At 24.5% G+C, this 14,756-nt stretch overlaps 1 protein-coding gene across 1 annotated transcript in view; it reads right to left on the bottom strand.

Annotated features, from left to right (window-relative positions):
• The window catches only part of LOC105361168 (nesprin-1-like), a 41,733-nt gene extending 27,414 nt beyond the window's left edge, over nt 1-14,319 (bottom strand). Inside the window, exons 1-2 of the mRNA XM_011498277.1 lie at nt 13,913-14,319; nt 12,103-12,395 (exon numbers count right to left, since the gene is read on the bottom strand). Coding sequence (XP_011496579.1) covers nt 12,103-12,395; nt 13,913-14,166 — 547 coding nt within the window. The 5' untranslated portion in view covers nt 14,167-14,319. The remainder of the gene's footprint in view (nt 1-12,102; nt 12,396-13,912) is intronic.
• Between the last annotated feature and the right edge of the window lie 437 nt (nt 14,320-14,756).

Raw genomic sequence — 14,756 nt, forward strand, 5'->3', positions numbered from 1 at the left:
TTTTAATTAAATGGCTTTTTTAATTTTGGAATCTTTTATTCTTTTCTAAATGAAAATCATGTTATCCATATCCATAGTACGATGTAATAAGTAATTACAAGTTACTCAACTACAAGTCTTTTATTCGTAGACATTATAATGATGATTATTTTTATATGATTTTTCGAAAAGAAACTTTTTACAAATCAATTAACTATAACGTAAATTAAAAATAAAATGAGAATTAAAATTATTATTATTTTTAAATGATGGCAATGAGATAATTAGCATTTTTTTGCGGTTTACTATTTTATTATTATTATATATATAAATTTTTTTTTTAATAAAACTTCAAATTATAATATTTAGTACTGTCATTAAAAATAATGAAAATTCATCACATATAATAATAGAATTATTTATTAAAGAAATCACTATTCTCTATAATATTTCTTCGCGAATACATTAAAAAATGTCTGATGTGAAGAAAAAAGAAAAGAAACACGAATAAACGTAAAAGGAATATTGTATAGAAAATTGTAACATTGTTCATGAGTTTGGTATTCAATTGACTATATTCCTTAAGATATATAGTTTGCACGCAGAGGTCAAAGGACTTTTGATCCGTGATATCAAGCGATTAACGTAAAACCCGAGAATCGGTGCACGGGCATTCACGGTAAAAACTTTTAAATAGAAATCACGCGTGAGTTTCAAACAAAACTGCGAAGACTCGCGTGTGAGTACTACACAGACCATTTATAATTCCGCTTGTAACGAAAGTTCGTGTGCTTTGGTGAATCTAAGAATGTAGCTAGAACTCACGATACATCATGATCCATGTACCCTCTTTTGCCACTTTAACAAATTCTGGATTTTTATAGATTTTTGTTATGATTCTATTTATAGAATAAGATAATTTGTATTGTCTTTTTACGTTCTACTCGTTGAATAAAGTTCTGAGTGCTTAATAAACATTTAATATTGAATAATATGATTTTATTTTTTTCTGAAATTTAGATTTCTTATTTTATTATATAAGAATATTTCTTCTTACAATGTCACTCATTATACAAATTTAAATTATATAATGACCAAATGATATCATTGATAAATGTAAATGAACATTTATGTAGAATAATCTTTCATAGCATTGGCTATTAATTAACAAATTATCATTAATTTTTAATTACTAGTTTAATCGAAAATTCCTCATTTTCAAACAAACCGAACAGCTTTTGTTGATTCAACAGAGATATTTGATTTTGCTCGTAAATGATTAAGTGACGTTATAAATCATAAAACCAAATTGTTTAAAAGAATATAACAAACGATACTTTAGATACATAATATTTTAAACTAATATACAAGAAATTTTAGAAATGTTAATGTGGGTAATTAATATACCATACCAATTTGTTAGAAGCCAAATTTATAGTTGAAATTTCGGTTTCATAAAGGGAACATCGTAACATTTCGAAGAGATGCATAGTATTTATATTGTGCTTATCAATTATATTTTAATCTTTCAATATCTTCAAAGTGACGTTTCTATAATATAATATTATTATTCGTATGGCTGATTTTGAAGATTATTAGATTTTATGTAGTACAGATACGATAATTACTAGACAAATCTACGGTCTACTTTCATTAATATTTTATAGTGTATGTGATCATTAACGATATGTATTCGATAAAATTCTATTAAGAAAATGTTATAAACTTATTTACTTTCCTTATGCGTACTTTTCAAATTAATACAATCAAACTCTTGTATTATTACTAATATATTAAATATCTATAGAGGAAAGATTAAAATGTTTTTAATTAATATATTCAATTAATCGATTGTTTTTGCCAATAATGTTTATTCATGTCGGAAATGGATCAAAAATTGATTGAGATTATATTTGTTGACTCTTTGTGTAAAGACATAAAATACATTACTCGGCTGTACGTAAATAAAAAAACGAAATTGGAAATTTCTCAAATTAAAGTCAAATATAATGATTTGTATTATATTTGATATAATGCGTTAATTACAGATTGATTTAATTTAATGTAAAGTAAGAAAATATAGTAAAATTATCCTTATATTATCTACTTCCCTATAGCTTTAAATAATTTGAATTCAATATCATTTGAATAGCATTATCGAAGTTATTTATTATATTTAGTACATTTAATTATATGCTTGATTAAAAGCAAAAAATTGACAAAATCCGTAGAAGCAGATAATTTATTTAACTAAGAACATTCGATCAAAACTTAACCAGTTACGTACGTGAAATTTAGTATTATTCCTCGTATTATCAGCTTATGAATCTAATAAAAGTGCAAAATTTATTATATTTTCATATATATTTATTAAGATTTCAATCCAGTTTTTAATCTAATGAGTTGATAAATTACTTAGTGAGAATATTTAATTCGTAAACAAAAAAGTATAAACAAAAATTCCTATTATTCTCCAAAAATTGTACGGTTGACAAAAGAAATTTTTTGTTATTATAAAAAAAATAATTAAAAATTTATTTTACATCGATACATTTATCAGGATTTGAAATATTTGTTTTATGTTTATCATTATATTTTATTCCTATTCAGAAAAGCAAATAATATTATAATACAATGAAGAAACAATAAAATATATTAGAAAAATTTATATTAAAGTATTTTTTTTTACAATATTTTTCTATGTTTCATTAAATATTTCTATCATTTCTAAATAAAGCAAAATTTCTAACCTAATCGTAAAAGTTGATTATTATTTAAGTTCACAGTGAGATCTCTTTCTACAAGAATGGAATCGTCATAATCAAATCTTGAATACTATGACCTTGATCGAATGTTTTATTGAGTCCGTTTTTATAAAGTAGAAGATTATCCTTAAAAAGTATCTGTGCTTCTTTTCAAGAATCACGGCTGAAGATAAGAAACTAAAGGACCAAGTGAGTATATCTCGTAGTTCATATTAAATATTTGAGAACGCGTTTTGCTAATGACGTTTAATTAAAAAAAAAAAAAAAAAAATTCCAACGACACGAAGCGAGTTGTTATTCGCTTTGTCGCATTTTACCTACCCGTCCGTTGGAGAAGGAGAGTGTTACCGGGTTAATAAGTGGGACAAGTTCTTGCAGATGAGGTCAGACGCGTCGGCATCGTCGGCAGCAGTTTTAAAACACTATCGGCAAAACGAATCGGATCTGCAACTTTTGTATTTGCGTTCTCCACGTGTGTTGTACTTTTTTGACTTATATAATATCAGACTTTCAGATATCCTTGATTATATGTATAGGTGCCCTTTGATATCGCGCTTCCACGAGTTCACGTGCAGGCCTTATTAAACTTGATGGATTTAGATTGATTTCGACATGTACTCTTGTTTTAAAATATATTTTTATTTTCATTGTAACAATTTAAAAACGGCTACTCGTACTTGCGTATATGTAGTTCCATGATAATGTTGTTTAGTATTTTCAGAAAATATATATATATAAATAATTTGAATCTCTTATTGATTTATTACTTTTATATAAAAAATTTTAATGTTATAATAGTATGGTTAAACAAATAATCTTAAGATTAAAGAATAAGAAATAAATTTTAATTTCTAAGGTATATTCGAAATTTTTAAGAAAAAGAAAAGAAGAGACTTTTTAACGTCCACTTATATTCGAATAATAAATAATTATATAAAAGCGACACGTAATTAGTTAAAAATGAGATAATGAATTCTAGTCTATTTTCAGATTGAATTAAAAATACCAGTTTTTCTCGTGCAATACAAAAAAAAATATATAAATCATTGGACGTAATATCAATACTCATATTCTAGGAATCTTCTTTATATTCTTAGTTTCAACCTCATACATCGAAGGTAAAAAAACTTTTTCAAATTATTGTATTAACGTTAAGTATCACTGCACTTGACAATACAGCATGAGAAATATTTTCCCTTTAATAAATTAATAAATAGGTCAATCATTGACAAAAAATACATTCACTTTGTAATCACGAGTATTTAAATCTTATAAGACTTTAAGCACGACATTAAATATTTCATCTACTCGCCTTATTTTACTTAAAGAATTCTTCGTCAATCAGTGATTGTTCTAAATATACCATCGATAAATATATGATAGTTGACGTAATATAAGATTTTTTAATTCATTAGAAAATATATCTATTTTAATTTTGATCCTACAAGAATTGAATATCAAATGAAGAATTTGAAAAACAATTTTCATTGTTGGTGATTTATAGTCTTTCCTAGATATAATAATCTATTTTGGCCATTCCCTGTATCATGTTATAATAAATATTGTTTTTTTGTTTTTTTTTTTAAAGAAGAATATTATAGTTTAAAAAATTTAAAAAAGCAACAACCACATACCAGGTATGTATGTGCATTTCCAGGATATATGATTTGTAATTATATAATCAAATATTAACCAAATTTTTATAATTAACAATAATTTCCTTTATAAAAATTCAATTAAGAGTTCTTTTATCTTTAACATGTAATATAAACTACACAATAATCTATTAAGATGATAGGAAAATAATTGTTTACAATAACAAATTATAATTAGTAATAAATAAAGATCTACTTATTTCTCAATAACAGTTGTTTATAATTTTTTTTTAATTTGAATCATAATAATCATTTTCAATGTTTTTTCTTTTTTTATTCTTTTTTTTACAAATATCAAGAAATTATACTTGAAATCATGAAATCAACTTTTAATCAATAAAAGTGAAGTCTTAAAAATACTAGTATAAATAATAAATTGTAAGCTAGTTTAAAATTAATTAAACATTACTAAACTTCCTTTATAATATTTAATACTCATTTTATTAATTTAAAATAATTATATTATATATAAGTAATTAATTATATTATGCATAAATAGAAATACATAAGTATCTATGCAACTAGAAAACAAAAAATTCAAATGCCGCTAAAGAATGGGTATTTTTGCATAAAAGTACTGTATATTAATATCTTGTAATATAAAATTACTTAATTAAATATACCTTATTATACAATAATATATAAATATAAATAAATGCTTTAGTTTCATTATAATATAAGTTATAAAAGCATTATACAACTATAATCGCAATAATGTAAAAGAAATAATGATTAACAATTAATGGTATTACTACAAGAGGATTTATAAAATATAATTTTCTACATATTTTTTAATATTTCTATATAGTTTTATAGATATTATTAAATCATTGTTTTAAATCCATAAAAGATCATAAATTCCTTTATCTTCACACAATGTAAGAGTTTAAAAATATTAACAAGTAATTCTGTATAAGACATAATTGTTTATAAACCTTGTACAGATCTTAAATTTTGCTGCCATATTTGTGAAAATACTTTTAACTTTTATATTATAGCTTTGCATTTACAACTTTAAAGATATTAGAAATATAAATAGTACAGGATTATTTGAATTCAATTTTAATGCAGTAAGTATCATAATGTAATTAATTCATTTATTGATATAATTAATATTATAACTAATTAATATGGTATTTTAAAACTTCAGTGTGTCAATCATAAAAACGTGGCGAAAATATGTATATTAATAATTTTGAAAAAACATACTTGTTATCATCGATGCATTGTCTATGATTATGTGTAAGCTACAGATAAATGATAAATAATTTTTTGATCTTGGCGATCAAAAGGTTGGAATGGTAATTAAATAACTTCTAGAAAATTAAAAAAAATTTTTTTTGTAGAAATACAAATTAGTTCATCTTTTAAAATAACACAAAATACATAATAAATAACTTTTTTTATGATTCAATGTTAAGTAAATTATATATAACATCTTGACTAGGATTATATTAAAACATAATGAAAAATAAAACTGTTTTCTTAAGAATTTTTAAGAACCAAATAAAAAACATTGCCTATAATCAGTATATGTATATGTCATTAAGCAAAGTGAAACTTTCGATACCATCAACTCGGCGAACGTAGATTATCTTTTTGAAGCATGCGCATTGATAATCTCTACTTATTGGTTTCTCTAGAGTGCGCGTATTTTTAAAATTAAAATTCTGAAGAGTTTATAAACCAATGCTAATAAGACTATGTAGTCCATCGTTTAAAGAAAAATTATAAATTATTCCTTTATTTATGTCAGTTGTGAATTTAGAATAATTAATAATTTATTTTAGTTAATGCATATAATCCTATTATATAATCGTACCAATTACAACAAAAATATGAATTTTTTATGTTGAAGTGAATCGACACTGTTCCATTTGCTTCATTAATACCATACATACGATTAGATGCATTTAAAAATTATTTTAGGCGACATTATAATTATATAAACGGAAAATTGTTAATATTTGTTATCAATTGAGTGAATTACAATTCAGTAATTTTGGATTTTAAAATAATTATTATGCATAAAAGAGGCATGAAACTAATTATTATATTTTTATAGTAAGTAAATTTATTATATCTGGATATAAACAGCGTCAATCATATTCAGATAACTATTTAAACAACTGCACTTATTCATTTAATTTAAAGAAATTTAATCTTATTACGTGACTTTTACAATATAATTGATGAGAAATAGATATTTCATAAAATATAGTAGTATATCCGTAGTAAAAATAATTACTATGCATTTGGAAAGTCAAAAGTCAAAATAACAAAAATGATGGTATTAACGGCATTAATAATAAAAATGTTTTCAGCATGTTCATATTTAAAATAATTAAATATAAAAATTTTATAAATTAAAATTACTACACATTTTGCCCTGTATTGGAAAAAAATTTTTTTAATTTAAAGATTATATAGGTTAATACATAATTATTCATATTTGTATGTATTGAGAATAGCGATGAATGAAAAATTTTAAATTATCATTAAAACATAATAGTGTAAAAATTGAAAAGTTTCAAAACTATAAAAAATTCTATTCAAATAATTGATTTTTGTTCATTTTATGTGATTTTTATTTTGTTAATACTTATATACTTTCAAAATTTTTCAACAACATTATATTTAAAATACTTATAATTGAATATTCATATGAAAATGTCATTAAATTTCTACACATTCTTTATGACCAATTAATATAATATTATTATTTATAAAATTTCCCTGCAAAATTATTCGTGTAATTACTTAACAATGTGGAAATATATAATAAATTTCATTTATATTTCTTAGTTTTGAAAATAGTATTTCTAATTCGATGATATCATGTACATACACAACGTAGCGATTTCTACTTCCGTAACCTTGACACTAACATTAGACATACCTGTGATGACCAAGAATACATCAACTAAATTGCAATTTGCAATACTTAAGTAAATAATTACTCATAAATTTTTTAATTAATTATAATCAAAATCAATAAGTAAGGTATTGTGGTATATAATGTTTCTTGCCTCACATTAATTGAAATATATGAGTTTCCGAACTACGCTCAGTTTGGAGATTATTTTAAAAAATATTGCGTAATGAAAATAATTAATAGAGAGAATAACAAAGAAAGTTTTCATTATTAATTACTTTATTTCCTATAAATCGATACATTATAATATATGAACGTATATTAAAATAAAAATATTTTCAATACTTGTATTCTTACAAATATTAAATTTTTTTTGTTATAAGTCCACTAATAAAAATATAATACTTATATCCAAGTTCAATAATAATTCAGTAATTAATCAAATATTCACATTGATAAAGTTAAAACAAATATTTCATTCTTTAAATATTTCTTCACTTTAAAGCATTTAATAATGATAAAATACTGAAATATTATTAACAATATGCATCATTATTTTAAAATTTTTACATTTATGATTTTTGTTGTATAATGTAGCCTGGATAAAATTTAGTTACGCGTACCCATTGACTCCGATTATAAAAGATTAAAGAATCATAATAATATTGAAAAATATTAATGATACTATAATATTTGTTTAAATTAATTACGCAATTTTTACCTTATAATTGAAATAGAAGTATTTATATTGACTTCGATGTAATTGCTCTTAACATAGGTTTTGTAATAAATAACTTTTAGTTAATAAATTAAGACCGAAGAGATACAATTAATATTTAATTGTTATGTACAACAACTAATTATTCGATTATTATATTGATATATTAAAATTATAATGTTTTCCGATTTAATTTATTGACCGTATTGCATCTCATGCTACATATTACGTCAATTATTATCGCAATAACCGAAGCATCAATTACTCGTTATAATAAATTCTGACATAATTCTGATTACATAAAATTCTGTTGTTAAATCATTTGACAGAATTTTACTTTTGTAAATTTAAAACTTTTATTGCTAGATATTACAATAGATTAATTAAGAATATGAAATCATATTTAATACATAAATTGAAAAGAGGAAAACACTATTTCTAAAAATCTATTCATTAAATTTAAAGTTTTAATAAAAGTAGCATATATATATATATATATATATATATATATGTTTAAAGAATATATTAATAGTTTTATATCAACAATTATGATTCATATTGTTGACTAATTTGTCATAAATATAATCATGTACATTAAATCACAGTTGTAAAATCGCCACCAAACTATTCATATATAAATGTAATTTCTACAGATTATACCAATAAAAAAAATATTGATTTTTTTTTTCTCCCTACACATTTCATCAAATACAAAGATTTTATAAAACACGGCTGCTCGCCTTTCTTTTGTTCTAACCGTCCGAACTGCGTCCTTATTGCGTCTTTCAAATTTCCCTTCCTAAACTGTCTGTCTTTACGCATCTACAAAATACTTAGGGGATAGAATTAGGTCAACGTAATAAGCCTTTATGATTAAAAACATAACTACTTTTGAAATCCTTGAAATATTAAAAATATTAAAAATTGATTTATTATTATTGTTTTCTTGAAAATTTGAAAAATATTAAATTCTAAATAAATTTACAGAAAAAAAAAATATAATAAAGCCTGTGTTGTCATGTGTGATTTTTTTAATGATTAGATTTTTCATTTATATTTAGTATTTGTTAGGTATAACGAACGTGTAATCGAGTAAATGAAAACATATATATACGGTGTAAAAATAAAATATATTTCTAATCTTCCATACCATTAATTATAAATACTTTAGTAGTTAAAAACTTTTTACAGAATGATTGTCTCTATTCATTTTATAAATATTTTAAAAGCTTTTAAATATGAAAAAGAAAAATATATTGTAAACGCATTAATAAATATTAGAATAATCATTAAATTATTTACATGAAAAGCTGAACTCAAAACTCTTGTTGATTTAAGAACATTGTTTCTTAAATTAATTATTAATTATTACAAATATATTAGTACGAATGTATTGATTTATTTATAACATAAAGTTCATTATCAATACCTTTTACTATACATTACATATGAAACAAATTGTAAAAAATACATTTTTAAAATCAATCTTTAATTTCTAAAAAACTTACAAATTTTTTAATGGAATTTAATGAATTTTATAACATAAATTTCATGATAACAAAATAGAAATTTAGAATCATACTGTAAGATAACGTGACTACAAATAATGAAAAAATTCATAATATAATATGAATGATTGGTATGACGTTAATTTATTTATAAATATAATTTTAAAAAAAATAATTTCATTTTTTATACTCCCTATTCTCAATATTTCATATTTATTTGATTCCATATAAATATCAATTTGATCTATATCAATAATTTTAAGTAGATTAAAAAAGGTTGTTGATAAGTAAGTAAAACAAAATGATATAATTTTGAATCATAGTCACATTAAAACAGGATATTTAGCGAAAATGGACTATTTACCGATTGAAACGTGTAAGTAAAGTAAGACAATCGATTTACCGATTACCGGTTATAATTTGCTCATATTTTCTACAAATAGAAACTCTTCTTTGGGTATTGGGAAAAAATTTATAAGTTTAATTTATCTGATACATTACATTTTCGAATGGGAGTATTTTATGATTATAAAATTATATAAACATATAACTTTCTCATTATTTCTTAATAAAATAATTTCAATTTATGTTCACAGTCTTATGAAATATTTATAATAACAAGACACATTTTATAATTTTTAGAGCTTGTTTATAGATTTTCGGAATATACATATCTGAATTTATATCGATACAGTTCAACCTCAAAAGTTTATGCAAGTTTAATGTAGATAACGATTTGACAATGCTTGTTATTATGGAAATATATAATACTATGAATATATAATATTATATATAACATGCATTATACAATAAAACACCATAATTTATTTTGAAAACTGATATATTTAACAAGTTAACATCAATTAATGTGCCAGCCTGATAATTGTATAACTTCAATAATTATAAAATTTATATATGTAACACTAAATTACATTTCATACTAAATTTTTATACTACATATTCACTATATGTAATTATGAATAAATAAAATAATAAGCAATTATATAATAAGTTTTATAATAATAAGCGTAATAATATATAATAATAATCCGTAAAAAATATAGATTTCAGAGGCAAAAATTATATCAACGACAAAATAATATTCGAAATAGCATATACAACGTTATAATCATACGGTTAGAAGGAAAAAAATCAAACTACAACAAACATTTGAAAGAGAGAAATAAAAAGGGATGATGCAAATTCCAGAAGCAAAGAATTTGGCAATGAAATCGACCTTGATTCATGATGATCGGCGTAACGCCATCGCTACTAATTTACATGAATTTATTCAGGAGAATCGATATTTTATTATTTATTCACGGCATATAACTTTTTATTAATTATAGGCTATAAAGGAGGTAAGTACTATTCGTCTGCAAGATAAATGCAACAATATTAGTAATAAAATATTAACTTTATAATAAAAATTAAGCAATGACAATAAATTTGAAATCCAACCAAAACGATTTCAAAATAGATAACATTTAAATATAATATATATTTTAACTACAAGATTATTATTTAATAATGCAAAAAATATCTTGTTAACATATATATGTTCTAGATATAAACAAAAAAAAATTTTCTATTCTATCGATCCAATATTTTCCTATTAAAAGAATTTATTTTCTTATATTTGTTTTTTGCTTTAATGTATGTTTTATAGCAAGAATCCTATATATAACTTACATCCGTCTTAAACTTATTAAATTAATTTCTTAGTTATTAATTAATTATACAGTTAAAAAACTAATTAATACCTCGAAATTATAATAAGATACACAAAAATTAAAAATACAATCATTTCAAAATCAGTTTGAAAAAATGTATTAATGATGAATTCTACTGAATGTAAGAATGTAGATTGAGTAAAATGATTTGACGAATTAAAATAAATTTGAATAATATATTTTCCCTTACGAACACAAAAAACGCATTCACATTAAATTATTATTATTTTAATTTAAAATAATATTTCTGATTAATTTGAATTATATTTGTAAAATCTTTTTTCTTTATTTGTTTAATAAAATTAAAATGACTAACTTGAAGGTAATTTGAGTTTAAGTTTAATTACTTTATATAAATTGCTTATTTTACAGATATTTACAGAGAGAGAGAGAGAAAGAGAGAGAGAGAGAGAGAGAGAGAGAGAGAGAAAATATCTAGTACTTAATATTTCTTAGTTAGTCTATATTCAATAGATTTTTCTATTAATAGTATATCTAATTGTTTATTAATATTTTTCAATAACAAAAATGTAGTGACAAATTATATTTTTGTAGAAACATATTTTAATTTAAAAATGTCTCTAATGAAGTCTTTGTAAAAGTCATTTTTATCTTTGTAAGCTTCAAATTATCATATAATTATTTATTTAATATTTATATATAGAGGTATTTAAAAAGTTTTTAATTATTAGTACCAAGCAACACAATGTTTTTTTTTTTTTTTTTTAATTTATCTAATTTAGAATCGATCACCTTACACGATAAGTGCTGCTTGTTCAACTAGTCGTAAATAAGAAGTTGATTACGATTAATTTCTATCCTAAAGGTCATCTATAAAGTCACGAGGACGTAAGAACTTCTCGAACTACCTTTAATTTGAGCGATGTGTGCATCAAATTGACTTTTGCTGCGGACGTAGTCGATCTTGCCAATGACAGTTCTGTGACAGTTCTGGTTAAGGTACTCTGCGTAATAATCCCGGGACGGTTTATCATCAACAGGACTCGCGTCCCTTTTAAAGACCAAGCTTTCCTCCCGGACCCCTTTTCGTTGATTTTGAGATGTTGAGCCCTCGAAGGTTCGCTCATCGTTCGATGTCCGTGTCCTTTTTTCCGGACACGATACCCTTTTCCACGTGCTGTTGCCGTCATTCAGACTCGAGCTACACCCAAATATATCGAACCTTAATCCCCGTCCGCGTCATTTCTATCACTTTCCTTCATCTTTGTGGAAGCTTCGAGCCTTCGTAATTATCGACTTTATGTAACTAACATTCTTTTTGGGCCTTTTAGTTCACAATTAGTCAATAATAGTACCGTTGTCTTATTAAATAAACATATGTACGACGAAATGGTAGAAATGATGATAAATGACTGCTAATTTATTATTTTAATTTGAAGTTTTTATTTTATAAGGTTTTAAGGTTTCTTTTTTTAAAGTATTTTAATGTAATATTATTCTCCCTTTTTTGCCTGATTACTAAATATTTTTAGTATTTTTGATATGATTAATATCTTAAGACACATGCAATCATTTTTTCACACACGTGTACGTACAAAAAATGTAAATGATTAAATTCCATATATTTGTTAAATTTATTTTTAAAATAAGTTGTGTCATTTATTAAGATAGTAAATTAAAAATTTATATATTAGATTTAAAAGTCAAATTAATATGAAGAGATTGAAATATTATGAAAGCTAAAGAGCTAAAGTTAATCTTAAATATTCAAATAAGTATAATAAAATATGTATATATATATTCTTAATGATGCTATTTTTCTGTCGTATAACAAATAATTAAATGAGAATTCTATATTTATATATTTAATTATTTATTATAACACCTAATGTTATAGAATTGCACGTTATAAAAAAGTATATCGATATAGTCATAATTATGAAATGTATTAATAATTATTAAATTTGAGAAATTTAATTTTCCGTAAAGTAGAATTTAAGATAACTAAAATTTAATTATAATTTCTATGTTTCTGGAATATTTTATTAAATATATCTTTATGCAATTAAAATAATTAATCATTAAATACTACTTTACTGCCTATTAACGAAAAATTCTCTTAATTTTACCAATTAATTATTTTATATAAATTTGCATTAATAATATTAATGATATAATTGAATAATCCTTTAGCTTTCATACAAATTAAAAATTAAAAAAATTTTTTTTTTTTTAGAAAATTCAAACAAAATGTTTGAATCAATTAATAACATTTACAAAAATTTATAACATTTTATAAACGAAAATGATTCCTTTACACCAGCAGAAATTTATTATAAAAATATTGACGTGAAATAATAAATTATCTAAACTGAACATTTCATAAGTAATGATAATTAAAAAATAATGAGAAAAAATTTGAGCATATATAAGCGGCCTTTATCTGCACACATTTAGCAGCGCACTCCAATTGAAACAAATATTTCGTAAATTTACAGTTTCTACCGTACACAAAACGATCAGGAAAAATGTGTACCAATTGTTTGATCAGCGAGCGTCTCATTGCTTATCATTCGCAAATTAAGTATTCCACAAAGATGAAGGGAGAGGGGGGGGGGCGAACTCATATTCATCCGAGTGAATAATCTCAGTCTCACGATCACGAGTCAAGCGATCACGCGCTTAACCGGCGTCAATTTTCATCGTCGATATGCACACCTCAAACTCGGAGCTGTAACCTCTCGTGTGCTCTTCTTCATAGTGATTCTTTCGAACTTAACCACCTTTGCCCCCTCGTAATCGCCCTCTTCAACCAGACGATCGTAGCTCTCCTCGAACGAGGAAGTACTAGACCGCGAAGGGCAGGTGGTCTCCTCGAGAAGCTCGTCAGGTGAATGTCTACCTGACAATTGCTCGAAGAAACTGACGCGGTCGCGTAACTGCGAGCTGGGGTTTGTCTTACGCCCTGACATATCGAATCAACCTCAAAACTAAAGCCGTACACTTTCGCTATAGCACCCAAATTGAGTCCCACGGCTGTGAGTTTTACTCATCTCGCGTATTCGAGTGGCCGCCGAGCACGTGACTGGCCCCAACTCTCACACGTCCGCACCGTCATGAGAAATGATAATCGTCCAAGTCTAGTGCCAGTTCGATACTGACGAAGAGAGAGTTGACTCATACCTCCAGCGGCATATGCCACGCCACACGCACTCACGGCGCGCATTTTTCTCTTCCTCCGCAGGTTCAGGAGCTGGAGGGGCGTCGATCCTGCGCGATTCTATCCCCACCAAGCGCCAGATGCAAGTGTCCTTCCAACTCAATTTCCAATTCAGTAATCAGCGGCGAGAAAGAGCGTAGCTCGAATAAACCGCGTGTCCGTGTCTAACTTTTCAAGTCCAAGGGTAGCAGAATCTTACGTCCTTCGCTGATGATTATATACCGGACTCGTCGTACGCACTCTAAACTGACGTAATGATAATTTTATCGTAAGCCCCCTTCCGAGATCTCACAGATTAGTCTAATTTAAATATCGCATGTTTCAGGGTAAGGATTTCTCGTA

This window comes from Ceratosolen solmsi, unplaced genomic scaffold, assembly GCF_000503995.2.
Source record: "Ceratosolen solmsi marchali unplaced genomic scaffold, CerSol_1.0 scaffold14, whole genome shotgun sequence".
NCBI classification, from domain to species: Eukaryota; Metazoa; Arthropoda; class Insecta; order Hymenoptera; family Agaonidae; genus Ceratosolen; species Ceratosolen solmsi.